Source organism: Scyliorhinus canicula, chromosome 1 (genome assembly GCF_902713615.1).
Source record: "Scyliorhinus canicula chromosome 1, sScyCan1.1, whole genome shotgun sequence".
NCBI lineage: Eukaryota > Metazoa > Chordata > Chondrichthyes > Carcharhiniformes > Scyliorhinidae > Scyliorhinus > Scyliorhinus canicula.
The window spans coordinates 113,074,707-113,093,634 of record NC_052146.1 but is presented as its reverse complement, the minus strand read 5'-3'; the positions used below and the strand labels follow the sequence as shown (position 1 = coordinate 113,093,634).

General features: G+C 47.0%; 1 protein-coding gene across 2 annotated transcripts in view; it reads right to left on the bottom strand.

The window, feature by feature from the left end:
* Positions 1-18,928, bottom strand: part of LOC119966427 (ribosomal protein S6 kinase 2 alpha-like) — a 491,201-nt gene that overhangs the window by 438,754 nt on the left and 33,519 nt on the right. For both annotated transcript variants that reach the window (XM_038798070.1, XM_038798079.1), the window contains exon 2: positions 545-589. In XM_038798070.1, the coding sequence (XP_038653998.1) occupies positions 545-589 (45 nt within the window). The remainder of the gene's footprint in view (positions 1-544; positions 590-18,928) is intronic.

Genomic DNA, 18,928 nt, shown 5'->3' with positions numbered 1-18,928 from the left:
ACGATTGAAAGCAGGAAGTCAATGGATGGATTTCAGAGGGGGGGGGGGTGAGAAAGAGGGAGAGAAGAGAGAGAGAGAGAGTAAAAAAACTTCCCTCTGTTAGACTATCAGAACCAGATACCCACACTGTAATACAGCGTTGAAGGAAATGGTTCACAATTTTAGCAAATCCCATGCAGGCATGAAGATACTTACATAAACCTTTCATAATTTCCAAAGTACAAACACATTGCCCTGACAATCAAGATTGACCTTAATAAAATGCATTTCCTTCACGTTCCTTTTTACAGGATCAAGATGATTTAACAAGCATACAGCACTTTGAAGGACACTCATTCTATTAAATCGGCAAATAGCAATTATCAATTTAATGATTTGACTGGGAAGAGGTGCACCTAATTATCAAGATTTTTTCCCATCAAATTCCATTCGTAATCATCTGAAAATCTAATTATATTTATTGAAACTTTCAAACACTTCAAAACACGCATGGCGATTGCACTTCTGCTCCACTTTCTCTATCTGGCAACCCTCACATTAGTACCTGCAATGGAGGATCTGTTGTTTCTTCTGAAGCTCCATGTCCATTCTGTAAAATAAAAAGTTAGAAAATAAACTGCCAGCTAAACACAATATATGAATGCCACATCCTCAAATAAAGAGCAAGCACTGTAAAACAAATGTGCTCCAACAAGCTACACAGTTGCCACATTCTGAAGTATAACATTTTCTAATAGGTTTTCTTTTCAAATGGAGCAGGGGCACTTCAGCATACAAAACCTGAGCTACAGATTTCCATTGAGAGCCATTCCAGGGTGCACTGATTATTTTTTTTTTTAATTTTTAAAAAATAATATCCCACTGTATTCAGCATTTATCTGTTTTATTCCCATTTACTACATTCAAAGTCAATGGTTCTTTTTTTTTAAATTTAGAGTACCCAATTATTTTTTTCCCAATTAAGGGGCAATTTAGCATGGTCAATCCACCTAGCCTGCACATGTTTAAGTTGTGGGTATGTCACCCACCCAGACATCGGGGAAATATGCAAACTCCACACAGACACCAAGCCAAGGCTGGGATCAAATCCGGGTCCTCAGCCCATGAGGCAGTAATGTTTGCCACCGTACCGCCAATGATTAATCAATCTAAACAAAGAAACTTGTTCTGATTTCACTTTTGCAAGATATGTTAAAGGGTCAGCTTCCATAAAGAACCGGTGGGAAATATCTGCACGGAACAGTGGCTGGTGTAGCGGGTCAAAGATGTACCGCTTCATCTCAGTTTTACGATGCTAAAAACACTGATTTTTAAAAATTATGCTTTCTTACACTGGGTCAATTTTTTTAAAATAAATTTAGCGTACCCAATTCATTATTTCTAATTAAGGAGCAATTTAGCGTGGCCAATCCACCTACCCGGCACATATTTGGGTTGTGGGGGCGAAACCCACACAATCATGGGGAGAATGTGCAAACTCCACACGGACAGTGACCCAGAGCCGGGATCCAACCTGGACCTCGGCACCGTGAGGTGACAGTGCTAACCACTGCGCCGTGCTGCCCTTCACTGGGTCAATTTAAACAAGCATTGCATTGAGATCCAGTTATTTCTCTGTTATCATTCACTTAGTGTACCACATATCTACCATCTGACTGCTTAGCTGGCATCAAGTCCTGAACAAGGTACTTTGTTCAACTCAACCATTGCCAAGACTAAAGCATTGTGCTCAGTTTCCATCAAAAACTCTGGGTGTCCTCCCTTCACCTGGCAGTTTTCTCAGACTGAGCCCAATATCCTGTTTTGATGGAATTTCAAAACTCATCATCCAGCCGCCACCAAAACTATCAATTTCCAATCTGCATCTCGCGACCAATGCCGAGATATTAATTCATGCATCTGTTTCTTTCCTGCACAACCAAAACTCTGCTAAATGTATTTTATCCTGCTTTATCATTTTTGGTTTTTGCCAACCTTTGCTGGTTTTCTACCCTCCTAAACATCAATTTTAAAATTCTTGCACTCATCTGCAAATTCCTTAATGGTCTTGCCTCTTCCAACCTCTGTAACCAAATTCAACCCTATGTTCCTGCTATGCAACCTCCTCTCTTCGGATGTTCAGTCCTTTGCATCTCGCCCACACCCACCTTCAGCGACTGTTTTGGTCCCACACTTTGGAATACTTACCCTAAATCCCTCCATGCTACTTTACTTCCCTCACCTCAAATCTATTTAGAGATGTCACATTAAAGCATAATGAACAGTGTTAGTATTTTAAGTATAAGGTTTTTTATTGATTCACGAGGTGTAGGTGCCACAAGACTGGCATTTATTGGTCATTCCCAATTCCTAACAAAGGTGGTGGTGAGACACCTTGAATCATTGCAGTTGATGTCATGCAGATGCATCCACTATGCTGTTCGGGAGTTCCAGAATTTTAAAAATCTTTTTATTGGCATTTCTCATATTTATAAACAATTGTATATATACACACACACATCACAAATTATTTTTCTTACCCACGCTAATTTACTTTATTGTACAGAGAGGTTTATCTTGTCCTTCATTTTACCTTATATATTTGACCCTATATACATTCCACCGCCCTCTGGATCAGTCGATAGTTCCTACACCCTCCCCGTTGCCCTCGGAGTATTTTCTGTCGACTTCCAGAATGGAGTCCACCAGTTGTTGCCTGGCCACTCTCTCTTCCCTATCTTTGCTTGCCTTGTAGGCTCTGATCTCTCCTCTAATTGTGACCTTCAGTGCCTCCCAGAACATGGAGGGGGATACCTCCCCGTTTTGGTTGTTACTAACGTAGTCGCCTATGGCCCGCGATGTTTTTGGCAGAAGGCATTGTTGGCCAGGAGGTCTGTGTCCAGCCTCCACGTGGGGCGCTGGGCACGGCCTGTCTCCAACCTCAAATCCATGTAGTGTGGAGCGTAGTCGGAGATAACAATCGCGGAGTATTCCATTCCCGTGATCCCTGGAAGCACTGATTTCCCCACTGCAAAGAAGTTGATACGGGTGTACACCGTGTGCACTTGTGAAACGTATGAGAATTCATTTTCTCCCAGGTGCAGGAACCTCGATGGGTCCACTGCTCCCATCTGCTCCATGAAAGCCTAGTTCCCTATTCATGCCAGTCTTTTTCCCTGTTCTGGGGTTTGACCGGTCGGTCAGTAGATCCTGCACGCAGTTAAAGTGGCCCCCCCATAATCAGTCGGAGTGGGTCAATGTCAAGGATTTCTGCCATGGTCTTCTTTATGAATTCTGTGTCGTCCCAGTTGGGAGCGTATGCATTTACCAGTACGACCGGTGCCCCTTCCAGGACACCGCTGACCATGATGTACCATCCCCCTGGGTCCATAACTTGCTTTCCGTAAACCTCATCCCCTTGTTGATTAGTATTGCTACCTCCCTGGCCCTCGTCCCGTAACATGAGTGGTACGTCTGTCCCACCCAGCCCTTCCTTAGCAGCAATGGGTCCTTCTCCCTCAGGTGCGTCTCTTGTAAGTAGATTATGTCGGCTTTTAGGCTTCTTAGGTGGGCGAAGACTCTGGATCTTTTCACTGGGTTGTTGAGTCCCCTTACATTCCAGGTAACAATCCTGGTGGGGAGTTTCTGACCCCCCAGTCCTGCGGGATCACCCATACTTACCTGGTGGACGCACCTCTGTACTCCAGGGTTTCCCTTTGTTAGGGGGCCATCTAAATGGCCACGGTCACTGCACCCCCCCAGGAGGTTGGACCCCAGCGCTCCGAGGTTTCCCTTTGTCCAGGCGGCACCCAACATGGCCGCCAGCTGTGTGTACGCCACTTGGGTGCGCCCCTGCCCTCCGGGGTTTCCCTTCGCCCCGATGCCTCCCAGGTGGCTGTTTGCGACGCCATCTTGGTTCCTCGCCCTGCTCCATCATGCCTGCCAAGGCCTGCGTCTGTTCTGTTTCTCCACCACAACCTTCTCTTTGCTTCCCTCCTGTTCTGCGCTCCTTCCCAACTCTCCTGCCCCCAGTGTTCTCCCCCCCCCCCCCCCCTCCCCACTGCCCCATCCCCACCCTCTCTTTCTGCCAGGTACTCCCTCTGCCCCGAGAGGCGCACCACGGCCCTCTTTTCTTCCTGCCCTCCCGTGTTGGCCCTTGCACGGTGTTTCCCCACTCAGTACTTGCCTAGCTCTGGCCCTGCTTTACCTTCCTCCTACAAGCCCTTCTCGCCTTCCTGTCCGCTTTTCTCACCCTCGCTTCCCTTGCTCCGTTCCCCCCTATCGCATTGAGAGAAGAAATGAGCTTGGAAATGAGATAGCGCAGTCCCGCGCAAAACAACAACTGTGTACAGTTCATGATCTCATTGTCTTTGTTTGCAGTCTGTCCTCCACTCTTTGTTTCGATTCTTCCTTTCTTTTCCGCCACTGCGGCTTTCATTGCGGTTGTTCCTCCCCCAATTTGTTTGTTTCAACAAACTCATCGGCCTCCGCTGGGGTGTTAAAATACAGTTCTTTTCCCTTGAACGTTACCCAGAGTCTGGCTGAAAATAATATCCCAAATTGCACCCTACTTTTGCAACTTTGACAAAGGGTCACCTGGAGTCGAAACGTTAGCTCTTTTCTCTCTCTACAAATGCTGCCAGACCTGCTGAGATTTTACAGCATTTTCTCTTTTGTTTCAGATTCCAGCATCCACAGTAATTTGCTTTTATTCAGATTGTTGTAAGAATTTGGGACTGTGGCAACTCATTAAGGCTTCCTTGACAGCATCTTTCAAAACCGTGACCTGTATCTAGGAGAACCAGGACAGAAGGCAAATAAATCGAAAATCAACCCCCATACGTTTCCCTTCAAGTCACACACAAGCAATAAATGCTGGCCTTGTCAGTGACAGCCACATTCCATGAACAAATATAAGGAAACCTTACAGAACATAGAAAATACAGCACAGAACATGCAGCATGGTAGCACAAATGATTAGCACTGTGACTTCACACCGCCAGGGTCCCAGGTTCGATTCCCTGCTGGGTCACTGCCTGTGCGGAGTCTGCACGTTCTCCCCATGTCTGCGTGGGTTTCCTCCGGATGCTCCGGTTTCCTCCCACAGTCCAAAGACATGCAGGTTAGGTGGATTGGTGGATTTACCAAAACAAAGTTAGGAGGGGTTATTGGGTTACGGGGATAGGGTGGAAGTGAGGGCTTAAGTGTGTCGTTGCAGACTCGATGGGCTGAATGGCCTCCTTCTGCACTGTATGTTCTATGTTCTAGAACAGGCCCTTCGGCCCACGATGTTGTGTCGAACTTTTGTCCTAGATCAAGAACAAATTGATCTGCACCCCCTCATTCTACCGTAATCCATGTACCTATCCAATAGCCGCTTGAAGGTCCCTAATGTTTCCAACTCAACTACTTCCACAGGCAGTGCATTCCATGCCCCCACTACTCTCTGTGTAAAGAACCTACCACTGGCATCCCCCCCCCTATATCTTCCACCATTCACCTTAAATTTATGTCCCCTTGTAATGGTTTGCTCCACCCGGGGAAAAAGTCTCTGACTGTCTACTCTGTCTATTCCCCTGATCATCTTATAAACATCTATCAAGTCGCCCCCTCATCCTTCTCCGTTCTAATGAGAAAAGGCCTACACCCTCAACCTTTCCTCGTAAGACCTACTCTCCATTCCAGGCAATATCCTGGTAAATCTCCTTTGCACCTTTTCCAAAGCTTCCACATCCTTCCTAAAATGAGGTGACCAGAACTGCACACAGTACTCCAAATGTGGCCTTAAGAAGGTTTTGTACAGCTGCATCATCACCTCACGGCTCTTAAATTCAATCCCTCTGCTAATGAATGCTAGCACACCATAGGCCTTCTGCACAGCTCTATCCACTTGAATGGCAACTTTCAAAGATCTATCATGGCGGCAGGCGGGGGTGGGAAGGGTAGGCGATATGTTCCTGGAAGGGAGCTTTGCGAGTTTGAGGAGCTTGGAGGAGAAATTTGGGCTGGTAAGGGGAAATTATTTTAGGTACCTACAGTTGCGGGACTTTGTTCGTAGACAGGTCCCATCTTTCCCACGCCTCCCGCCAATGGGGATCCAAGACAGAATAGTCTCTAGGGTAGGGGGGGGAAGAAGAGGAGGGTCGAGTCTCTGATATTTATAAGGTGCTCATGAGGGAGGAAGGGTCCCAGACGGAGGAACTGAAACTTAAATGGGAGGAGGAGCTAGGCGGGGAAATGGAGGACGGGCTGTGGGCAGAGGCCCTGAGTAGGATAAATTCGAGCACGACATGTGCCAGGCTCAAGCTGATTCAATTTAAGGTCGTTCACCGGGCCCACATGACGGTGGTTCGGATGAGCAAATTCTTTGGGATAGAGGACAAATGCGCTAGGTGCGCGGGAGGACCAGCAAACCACATTCACATGTTTTGGGCATGCCCTAAGCTTAGGGGGTACTGGGAGGAATTTGCGGGCATCATGTCCCGGGTGCTAGGTCCAGGGGTGGCAATTTTTGGGGTTGTTTTGGCCGATGTTTTGGCCTTTGCTTCCCTGATAGCCCAGCGATGAATACTATTGGCGTGGAGGGACGCAAAGCCCCCAAAGACTAAGTTGTGGCTTGCGGACATGTCCAGTTTTCTGGGTATGGAAAAAATTAAGTTCGCCTTGAGGGGATCTGAACCGGGGGGGGGGAAAGAGAGAGAGAGAGAGAGAGAGAGAGAGAGAGAGAGAGAGAGAGAGAGAGAGAGAGAGAGAGAGAGAGAGAGAGAGAGAGAGGAGGAGGAGAGTAGAGTAGGAGGGATAAAGTGGCGGGTAGTACCGGTGGGGGAGGAGCAGGCTTGTGCAGTATGTTACGATTGAAGTATCGAATGTACGTGGATGTTTGCACATTTTTGCCTTTTTTGCTTTCTTTCTGTTGATGTCTGTAACTGTTTACAAAGCCAAAAACTACCTCAATAAAATTGTTTATTAAAAAAAAACTTTCAAAGATCTATGAACATAGACCCCAAGATCTCTCTGCTCCACACTGCCAAGAGCCCTACCGTTAACCCTGTATTCCGCATTTATATTTGTCCTTCCAAATGGACAACCTCACACTTTTCAGGGTTAAACACCATCTGCCACTTCTCAGCCCAGCACTGCATCCTATCTATGTCTCTTTGCAGCTGACAACAGCCCTCCTCACTATCCACAACTCCACCAATCTTTGTATCATCTGCAAATTTACTGACCCACCCTTCAATTCCCTCATCAAAGGCATTAATGAAATTCACAAAAAGCAGAGGACCCAGAACTGCCCCCTGCAGTATGCCACTGGTAACTGGGCTCCAGGCTGAATATTTGCCATCCACCACTACTCTGGCTTCTATCGGTTAGCCAGTTCCATGCCTCCTTACTTTCTGCATAAGCCTACCATGGGGAACCTTATCAAATGCTTTACTAAAATCCATGTATACTACATCCACTGCTTTATCTTGATCCACGTGCTTGGTCATCTCCTCAAAGAATTCAATAAGACTTGTGAGGCAAGACCTACCCCTCACAAATCCGTGCTGATTATATTGTTCTTTTATGTTTATCTCTACAGAAGAGGCCTTTGAAGGGAGGGAAAAGGTATGGTCAGCAGCAATTTTATTATTATAGTGCCCTGGAAGGATGGAAGTTAGAATTATAATCAAGATCCAAAGCAACTTGCAGTTTTAGTCATCAGGAGACTGGATTTAATATAGATCAGGTTTGAATGGACATGTAGACCCAGTCCCAAGCATTCTTCACAGTACACAATTTATAGCTTTGCACCCAAATGTTTTGTTTCCATTGTACAGGAAAATGGCTTTAGCCAGGTCTTCCAGCTGTTCACACCAGCAGGATCATCCAATCCCACTGACGCCACACACCCACCTTAGGTTCCCTGGCAGCATGGGATGGATTCAGTGGAAAACTCCCATGGACAAAGGCAGGACCAGATGATCCCAGGGCTGGCCAATGGTGGGATGTTTCCCACTGCAGGGAAACATGTTGCAGGGCGGCCGGAGGATCTCACCCATTAAGGTTTTGAAAATGCTGTTTAGGTCAGATTGCAGTGGGCAAATAAATTAAGCCTTGAGAAACTTCCCCTTCATTCTCCATGTGGGGAATAGCTCTCCCTCTCTTCATCGCCTGCCATCAAAACCATACATAAAAACATTCTAATTGACATCAAAACATATTACAAAGATCCTCTCAGTAATGTTCAAGTCCATTAATATATGTTGAATAGATACCAAAACAATTAAGTATTGTGTTGCTACTTCAGTAATGAAATTCGCTACAATGTGTTTGGCTCAAAAAAATTAACACTACACGAGGGAGGTGGTTCAATATATTGCTGGCTGGTTAGTTAAGCTGTGTGGGAAGTGCAAAGCATTCTACTAACGAGAAACACCGACCTTTACAGAATGCAAGACAAATCATAATTTAAGGCAGTTTAAAGAGGCTTCCATTGTAGAGTACATTACTCAATTTCAAAGCCATCTAAAAGCATCCTTTTTATTTTAAGGCAAGTTTTTGTGACTTACAATTCTACAGTGAATCTATCTTTCACAATCTAATTGCATGTCAACATTAAAAAAATAACTGTGGCAGGTAGTTAGCCACAAGTTTAATCTCCCTCTCCAAGTTTCTGATCTCATCTGTGCTGCTGTTGAGTACTTTCACACAGAAAGAGGAAGGGAGAGATTACAAAAAACAAAGTGCTGGAAAACTCAGCAGGTCTGACACATATATAGAGAGAGAAACAGAGTTAACATGGAGTCCAATATGACTCTTCCAAAGAGTCCACCTTAATGTGTGGCTAAATCAAACTGTACATAGACCCTTGTAGACAATGTTACTTCATGCTGAGTTTCTATCTGTCCCCAGTCATGCGAAGGATGGGTCTGGCCAAATTGTGGTGGAAAATTGGTGGACTGTGCTGTTCCACCTATCCCTCGTGGAAGATTTTGTGCAGAAAATTATCTTTGACCACAAGTCCGCCAGGCAGTGATCCACACAATGTCCTAGAGACCCTGCAGGAAAAAAAAGATGATGGATCCTGCTGGATGGTTCTCTGACCAAACTGACATTTGGCAAAATGCTACACCTTTCAAACAAGCACCAAGAACAAGCTTGGCTGGCGATGAGAAAGTGACAGCCCTGTCAAATCCTTCATACACACCAGAGTTTCAGAACCACTGTAAACTGCCCTTGGGGCAGACTGTTGCCCAGTTCCTTCTGGAATGTGCATTTGCAAATGAGATCAGGAAAGAGATGCAGTGGTTTTTATTGAAGTTCATCCTAAGCAACCCCATAAAGAAGGACTGTGTTCTATAGACTATTCCCAGCGACACACAGGGACAAACATTAATTACTGCGAGAACACCATCAACTTCGTGAAAGATGCTTTTTGGTTTGCCTTAAACTTGCCAACCTTCCAGTGCAAAGAGCTGTCCACCACTAAGTGTTGCAGACTGGTATATTCCAAAGTCCATGTCGACATTCTCCCGTCAATGTACACAGTGGGCTGGAAGCCATGGAAAATTCCTTCAGCTGTATGCACCAGACTACATTTGACAGAAAATGTATTTTTGTAACTATACCCTCCAATTGGAAGTACAATGGGACACCACCCAGAGTACCATATACTGTTTTGAAAGAAATTCCCCTGTATTACATTTTATGTAATGTATAATTTGAAAAAATATGCAACATACTTTTGCAAAGCTTTGTGAAAAGAGTGGGCATGAAGTACAATGAAGTTATTCCATTCTAATTTAAGTGAACATTTCATCTTCAGAAATTCCCATTATGAAAAAAATTCACTTCACTGTAGTTAATTCTGAGTAGGTGTCACTCTGCCAGATACTATGACATTTACATTACGTTTTCCTGATCGGCACTCCAAAAACATAGATCAATAGGTACTCTGAATTTGATTGTCACTAGGCATCATAAAATAAAAGAAGATAGCCAAATAGCTTGTATGTAAAATTAGATACAAAGACACCATCTTAACCAGGAGAGATCTCCACCATCAAGTATATATTGTTGCAAGTTTTATTTCCAAATATCTGCCACTTGGATGGGAGCAAGTCTCTGGCTAGTTATAATATTTTCATCGGAGTCAAAAAATATCGCATTTAGATATTTACAAGTGAAGGCATTTGCTAGGCGGCAGGTGGAGGGGTTCCCCCTGCTCCCCAGTAAGGGGGCGAGTGATAGGGTGCTCTCGGGGGTCTGGGTCGGAGGGGGGAGGATATCAGACATCTACAAGATAATGCAGGAGGCGGAGGAAGCATCAGGGGAGGAGCTGAAAGCCAAGTGGGAAGGGGAGCTGGGAGAGCAGATAGAAGACGGGACGTGGGCGGATGCACTGGAGAAGGTCAATTCTTCCTCCTCGTGTGCGAGGCTGAGCCTCATTCAATTTAAGGTGCTGCATAGAGCTCACATGACGGGGACAAGGATGAGCCGGTTCTTTGGGGGTGAGGACAGGTGTGTCAGATGTCTGGGAAGCCCAGCGAACCATGTGCATATGTTCTGGGCATGTCCGGTGCTGGAAGGGTTCTGGAAGGGGGTGGCAAGGACGGTGTCGAAGGTGGTGGGGTCCAGGGTCAAACCAGGATGGGGGCTTGCGATCTTTGGGGTCGGGGTAGAACCGGGGGTACAGGAGGCTAGGGAGGCCGGAATACTGGCCTTTGCGTCCCTAGTGGCTCGACGAAGGATATTAATTCAATGGAAGGACGCGAGGCCTCCAAGCGTTGAAACTTGGATTAACGATATGGCTAGCTATATTCAGCTAGAAAGGATCAAATTTGCCCTGAGAGGGTCGGTACAGGGATTCTCCAGGCGGGTGGCAACCTTTCCTTGACTTTTTAGATCAGAGATAGGCGTTCGGGGTCGTGGCAGCAGCAACCCGGGGGGAGGGGGGGGGGGGGGAGGGGGGGAGGGGGGGGGGCAGCAATGGTCGTGGGGGGACATGCACGACTGTAACGCGGGCAAGTCTGCTCGCTGCTCATGTCTGAAACTGTAGGCTGCCTTGTTTGTTAAGTTGTTGCTTGGGGGGGGGGGAGGACTGGTGCGCGCGAGAGGGCAGGCGAGGGAGGGATATTTGCCTAGAGGGTTTGTGTTGTAAATAATTTAAAAATCAGTAGGGGTAAATGTCTGTATGGAAAAACTCTTTCAATAAAAATTATTTTTAAAAAAAAATATCGCATTTATAGCACACTCCAAACAGTTATCAAAAATGAAGACCAGTGGTTCAGTTCTAAATGCTGAGTGAGCATCCAACAGGGTTCACTAGTTCAGTGGGTCTAACACAGGTCCTACCCACCCCTACCATTGTATGGATTATGGGAGCCCATAAACCTCCCTAGTACAGTATGAAAACCAGGAAGTAACAATCACTTCAGATTGCAAACTAGTTTATGATCCTTCCATTATTGCACACTATGTTCCTAGGGAAGAGAATATGGGGATACAAAACCCAAAGCCCATCATGAGATCAACTTCCACCTAAAGATATTAATAGTGTGGAACACAGGGCCCAATGGTTCCTCTCAGCAAATGACAGGAATATTCATCCTAATATACAAAGAATATCATAAATCCAAAGTGATAACAGCAAGGACTTCCAAATTAAAAGCAGAAAAATACTGGAAAATTCTGCAGGTCTGGCAGCACTTGTGGGAATGGAAGCAGTTAATGTTTTGAGTCCGTATGGCTTCTTCAAAGCTTAAGAAAGAAAAAAATGTTATTGATTTTATACTGCATAAGGGATGGGGCAGGTGGAACAAAGTTGAAGGTCAGTGATAGGTGGGAGAGAGGCGAGATTTCACAAAGGTGTTGGGTGTTAACTTCTTTACAGGGGAATTTACAATATTGCAATACATATACAGCAGTAGGTTAGTCAAAGTGAAGAAATATCTATAATGCCAAATCAGATGTACAAGGTACTGAATATTTCATCAGCTATTTGATACTAATTAACCAGGTAACATTGTATACACAGTCACAGCCAAGCTGTGCTGTGACATGATATCATAAATCATGTTTTCTCTCACTTCAATTTTCCACATTCCAGTGTTATGCTGTAATTCTTGAACCTGAAATTTTATCCAAATGTGTTTAGTTTTGGTGCTTTTCTCTCTTTTAATTCCCTCTATCTTCAGAATTCCGGTTGCGGCATGTAGATGAAGGTCACGTATTTGCTGACTCCTGCAAAAGTAGTCTTTTCTAGGCCCCTTGCACCCAGCTTTTTGGAAAGTTCTTTTGTAAGAAGCTGTGGGAAGGACTGAGGCATTTGTAGAATGTCAAAAACTGGAAAACATAATCCAGGGGGAGTGAGCGATAATCCGTCGCCCAAGTGTGGCGAGGAGTGCTGCATGGGTAAAGATGATAGGAGAGAGACTGTTGAGTGGGGCCACGCTCATCACGGTGGAAAAGATGGCTAAAGTGATGGCCTGGGAGTTTGAGCATTTGTTCTAAAACCATTTGAATGGCATCGGTCAGAGAGGATGACCTCGCTTAAGGAGCGGGTGGATGAGAGCTTTCTTTGCCCTGATGAGAGAAGAGTTGGTGAAGACTTCGACAGCGGTGCAGGAGCAAGGGGAGAAAATGAAGGGGGTGGAGGAGGCATTGTCGCGGCATAGTGACCAGATCACCTCGATGGGCGAGGAGCTGTGGAAGGTGGCAGAGATCAACAGAGGGCTGACAGAAAAAGTAGAAGACCTGGAGAACAGGTCACAAAGGCAAAATCTGAGGATTGTGGGTGTGTCTGAGGGGGTGGAGGGCTGGAGCCTATGGAGTATTCCGCCGACATGCTTCTGAAAGTGATGGAGAAAGGGGGAGGCTCCCTCCCAGTACAAATTGGACTGGGCCCACCAGTCGCTCCAGTCGAAACCGAGAACAAATGAACCATCGAGAGTTTTAGTGATTGTCCGCTTTCACAATTTTTAAGTGCAGGAGAAGGTGCCGAGGTGGGTGAAGCAGAAGCGGGAGGTGGAGTAGGATGGAAATGGTATACATATATATGAGGATCTGACAACGGAGCTGGCAAGGAGACAGGAGGCCTTTGGTTGAACCAAGGCGGCGTTGTATAAACACAACATGCAGTTTGGTGTGATGTACTCAGCGAAGTTGAGGGTCACACACAATGGCAGGAACTATTACTTTGAGATGGTGGCGGAGACTTTCATGAAGGCAGTAGGCCTGGGATTGGGCTTAATTATTTTTTCGGTTTTTTCCATTTTGTGTTATACTTTCCCATTATGGATGTTGCGGTTAAATGTTTTGTGTAATAGATGTTTGGGTTGGGGTTATTTGGGTTGGAGTTGGTGGGTTTTTTTTTGCTGTGGGGGAAGGGCCACTGTACCAGCAAACGTAATGCTGGCTAGTGAACGGGTGGGAGGAGGGGCCACTGTCGTTGGAATCTGTACAGGCAGATTAGGAGGTGTCAATGGTGAGGGGACGGGGATGATATTGGGTGAGGTGTTTTCGAGAGGAAGGGGTGGAGGGGTTTCTGGGAAGGGGGACAGGTGGCTGGTGGGGGAGGGGTGGGGGAAGGTGGTGCTGAGACGGTGACCGGGGCAGAGCTGCGTCGTGCCTGCTAGGTGGGGCCTGGGAAGCTGGTCATGGCAGGTAGGAAGGGTGGAAGCAGAGATCCTCGGTCAGAGTGGTAATGAGCAGTAAGGCCATTTAATTCAAGGCAAAGATGGATTGGCAGGCGCAGGTGGAATGGCAGCGGTTGATAGGAGAGATTTTAGAGGTAGATGGAAAGTATACGGAGGACCCGTAGCCGGGACTGTTGGCGAGGAAAAAAAGAGTTGCAGGCAAAGTTTGATCTTCTATTCATAGCGAGGGTGGTTCGATAGTTGAGGCAAGCAAGGGGGTAGTATGTTAGTATGATGAGAAGGCCAGTCGACTGCTGGTGGGCCAGCTGTCAGGCAGGCAGCAGCAAGGGAGATTGAGTGGATTATGGATAGAACGGGTGGGTTGATGGTGGTGGCAGAGCAGGAGAACAAGGTGTTTGAGGACTTTTCTAGGGGCTTGTACAAGTCGGAGCCGCCAGAGTCGGGGTTGAGGGAGTTTTTGGAACGACTGGAGTGTCTGAAGGTGGGAGAGAAGGAAAGGGCCAGATTGGAGGAACAAATGGGGATGGAGGAAGGGCAAGCATTGATAGGGAAGATGTAGTCAGGCAAGACACCAGGGCCGGATGGGTTCCAGGTGGAATTTTATAAAAGCTTAAAAGACAAGTTGGCACCGCTGATGGTAGAAATGTTGGAGGACTCAATAGCAAAGGGAGTATTGTCGGAGACGATGAGGCAGCTATCCATCTCATTATTACTCAAAAATGTGTTGGCGGTGAGGTTGGAGGGCTGCCTTCCAATGGTGGTGGGTGAGGATCAGATGGGGTCCGATAAGGGCAGGCAGCTGTGTGGGTAGGGAAGATAGCCAGGATAAGGAAGGCCGTGCTCCAAAGAGGGCAGCAGTCAAGAGGGTTTGGCTCTTCCGAACTTATTACAGGGCGGCGAATGCAGAGAAGGTTCGGGGCTGGAGGAGAGAGATGGAGGCTTTGTGGGTTCGGATGGAGGTGGGTTCTTGTAGCGGGCGCTGGCAGCGGCGCCACTACCATTCGCCCCGGGGAAGTACTCGGGTAGTCTACTGTTGATTGTACAGAAGGTGAAAGGAGGAAGACTTTCATTCAACATTGTATTATGAGTCTCATTCTGCAGGCTCTCCATCGCTGCCACTTCGACAGTCCAGTCTCTGCGCCGAATTGTCAGCATCCGCATGGACCGTTAAAAAGTGCTCCCTGCCTTCAGACGTGACCCAGAGCTTGGCTGTGTACAGCATTCCAACTCTCACGCCGTTTCTGTACAGCACAGCCTTCACTTTGTTAAATTCGGCCAGGCCAGGTCAGCCCCAACGTCCTGATAGATCCAGATCTAGTTACCTTTCCAGCTGCAGCTTTTGGACTGCCTGGCCCAGCGCAGGATCTTTCCCGGTCCTGGTACAGGTGCATTGTGCAATTATCGCTCTCGGCGGTCCCAGATTTGGGGCTTTGGTTGCAGCGACCAGTGGGCTCTATCAATTGGGGAAGCTGTCCCTTTCCACCAGGTTACCCAGCATTTAGGCAATATAGTCTGTGGGACTCCTACCTTCGATTCCCTCTGATAGGCCCACGATTCATAGATTCTGCCACCTCGACAAGTTGCCATGATCCTCAACCTTTCCTCTCAGGTTGCCTTGTGTTGTGACCAGACTTGCCACCTCCTTTTCCAGGGCAACAATCCGGTCACTCTGGTCCATTGCAGCCCTCTCCAGATCTTTAATTGTGCCTCCTGGGCCTCCAGTCATTTTTCGGCTTTGTCCAGGGCCACCTGCATGGTCACCAGAGCTTCAGCCACTGCACCCTCCAACGCAGCTTCTATGACCGATTTTGTTTCTTCTCGGTGTTCCTTCAACTCTCTTGAGGGGAACATTCTCCATCCATCCCCTGGTGTGGCCCGGGAGGGGGGGGGGGGGGGTTCAGCCGATGGCCATTTGTCCAGGTTTCTTCCCGTCCTGGTCTCCACTTGTCCTTTGGACTGGCTGTTGTTCGGCATCTTTCCTTTTTTCTTCATTTTGTTAATAGTGTGGGGATGATTTGTATTATTTTCAGGCGTTTTTTGAGCAACAAAGTGCCTATTTTTCAGGTTTGCGGGAGGGGAGCCATCTGATGTGCGACTTCTCAGCACATCCCCATCACCGGAAGTCTTCTCATATTAATTAAACTTTACTTAATCCTAGCTCCAGGCATGGACACATCTTCACTAGGTTTGAGAAATAAATTTTTTGGATTTCAAGCCCCAGACCAGCTCAGAAGGACTCATTTTGAGAATATATCCATGACCAGTCTTCCCATGATAGATATGGATGATGAAGGCTAGTCTTCCCATCAAAGCTTTTTGGACAACATTAGAGTTTCTGTTATCACTGCTCCATCCAAAGTTCCTTCCAGGTGTTAAAAATTGGGTGTGAATAATTTTTTAACTGCAATCCTGCATTTCTGTTTAACTAGTTTGGACCCATGTTCCCTCATTCCACCGTTACAGATTAACTTGTGCTGTGGATTTACCATCATGTAAATGTCTGTAAAAGTAACCTTTTATTTTTTTTTAATATAATTTTTATTGGAATTTTTTACAGAAAATATAAAACGCAACGACAAACAATGAAATGCAACAAAATAACCCATAATAACTGTATCACCCCCAGACCGTATCGACGCATGTATCCCACCCCCCACCCCCATGAACAACAGAAGAACTTAAAAATAAATTTAAATTAAATAAACAAACATAGTTATCGTCCGCCCCCCCCTTTCCCTCCCCCTTTTCCCTCCCCCCCCCCCCCTTTTCCCCCCTCCTTTTCCCTCCCCCCCCCCCCCTTTTCCCCCCCCCTTTTCCCTCCCCCCCCCCTTTTCCCCCCTCCTTTTCCCTCCCCCCCCCCCTTTTCCCCCCTCCTTTTCCCTCCCCCTTCCCCCCCGGGTTGCTGCTGCTACTGTGCCCGTACCCTATCGTTGAGCCAGAAAGTCGAGAAAAGGTTGCCACCGCCTAAAGAACCCTTGTACCGACCCTCTCAGGGCGAATTTGATCTTCTCTAGCTTAATGAAACCCGCCATGTCATTGATCCAGGTCTCCACGCTTGGGGGCCTCGCATCCTTCCACTGCAGCAAGATCCTTTGCCGGGCTACTAGGGACGCAAAGGCCAGCACACCGGCCTCTTTCGCCTCCTGCACTCCCGGCTCCACCCCAACCCCAAAAATCGCGAGTCCCCATCCTGGCTTGACCCTGGATCCCACCACCCTCGACACCGTCCTCGCCACCCCCTTCCAGAACTCCTCCAGTGCCGGGCATGCCCAGAACATATGGGCATGGTTCGCTGGACTCCCCGAGCACCTGACACACCTGTCTTCACCCCCAAAGAACCTACTCATCCTCGTCCCAGTCATGTAGGCCCGGTGCAGCACCTTGAATTGGATGAGGCTAAGCCGCGCACACGAGGAGGAAAAAGTAACCTTTTAATTGCCTTCCCTCAACTCTGAGAAGCTAACATTGTCTCAGTCTTTCCTCATAACTCAGTCCTCTTCACACAACTCAACTAATGTAGGCTGCAATCTAGGCAAAATCCTACACCACAGTCTCTCATGACTCAACTATTCTTCCACTAACAACAGCTGCCAGGATAAGAAAATTTGCCACTATTTACAATTCCCAATTTTAAAAATATTCCATACAACATGGTGCCACGAGTGAAGATTTAAAGATAGCGACAGCAGTGATAACGTTAGGCATTCGGCTGGAAGGCCAGTCTGGTGAACTGCAGACTAAGGTGACCCAACGCACGAAAATGCTGAAGCTCGAGAGAGCGGACTGAGGGCCCCCCCCCCCCACCAGCTTCAGATATCCGGTAACGTAGATGAGAACTTTGTTCAAACAGCAGTTCAAACTTTATGTTTCGGCCCTGGGCCTACAGGCCCAGCCTGATGAAAAGCGAATCGCGTTGCTGCAGCAGGTCCACAAGTGGGTGGACCTCACGGTAGCATGGTGGTTAGCATCAATGCTTCACAGCTCCAGGGTCCCAGGTTCGATTCCCGGCTGGGTCACTGTCTGTGCGGAGTCTGCACGTCCTCCCCGTGTGTGCGTGGGTTTCCTCCGGGTGCTCCGGTTTCCTCCCACAGTCCAAAGATGTGCGGGTTAGGTGAATTGGCCATGCTAAATTGCCCATAGTGTAAGGTTAATGGGGGTATTGTTGGGTTACGGGTATGTGGGTTTAAGTAGGGTGATCATTGCTCGGCACAACATCGAGGGCCGAAGGGCCTGTTCTGTGCTGTACTGTTCTATGTATATCTATGTTCTAAGTGCTCGAACTGTATAACGCATTTGTGTTTGATAATGAGGAGGATCACAAGAAATTTGATGAAGTGATGAAGCACTTTGATAAGCATTGTTCCCCTAAGAAGAATGAAACATCTGAGCGCTATATGTTCCATATGTGTACCCAAAGACATGGGAAATCATTGGACAGCTTTGAAATGAATTTGAGGCTGAAGGCCCGGTCATGCAACTTCAGTGATCTGAAATCTTCATTAATCTGCGACCAAATCGTCTTTGGTATAGCTGATAAGCTTCAGGCGATATTATTGCAGGAGGACGATTTGGCACTGGAAAAGGCGGTGAAATTTTGCCAGGCGAGCGAGATAGCTGCACAGAGAATAGTCGCACTCTGCTCAAAACACTAGCACCAACTTGGAAGAAGAAGCCAGCGCCAATAGTGCTGTGATGCCGGCATGAAGTAACGTGGTCTCAGTGGGGGTGGCCATTTTAAGTGGCCGACAGGAGCCACCACCACCACTACCATCTTGTGCCAAGTGGCCCACGGCAATGTCCGACCTTCAGAAAAGTTTGTTCCAGGTGCGGCCGTGTTGGGCATTTTGCAAAACAATGTTTTGCGCGTTCTACCATAGACCATGCACCAACGGTGCATGCAATTGATGAGACATACTGAAGAACAGTTTTTCATCGATCTCATCGCGGCGAGGAACCAGAAGAGTCCCAACAACAAAGATGAAAACAAAATCCTTAGAAAGACTGAAGATAATAATGCTCCGAAAACCTTGACATCCTTATTAAAGTCGATGGTGGTACTGAATAATGCTTTCATAAGTTGTGACTTTGACCCTAAAGCGACAGCCAACCTCGTGAGTCGATCTGCTTTGCAAAAGCTAAACGTGCAGTGGGACTTCACTGATCAGCAAGGGCTGATGATAGACTTCAGAACAAGAACTATGGAGACCTTCGATGTTTGTGAACTAGTCCTCTCAGTGGCAGGCATGAAGCACACACTACTCTTTCACATTGTAGACATGGATGTGGACTCAGTACTTTGGATAAAA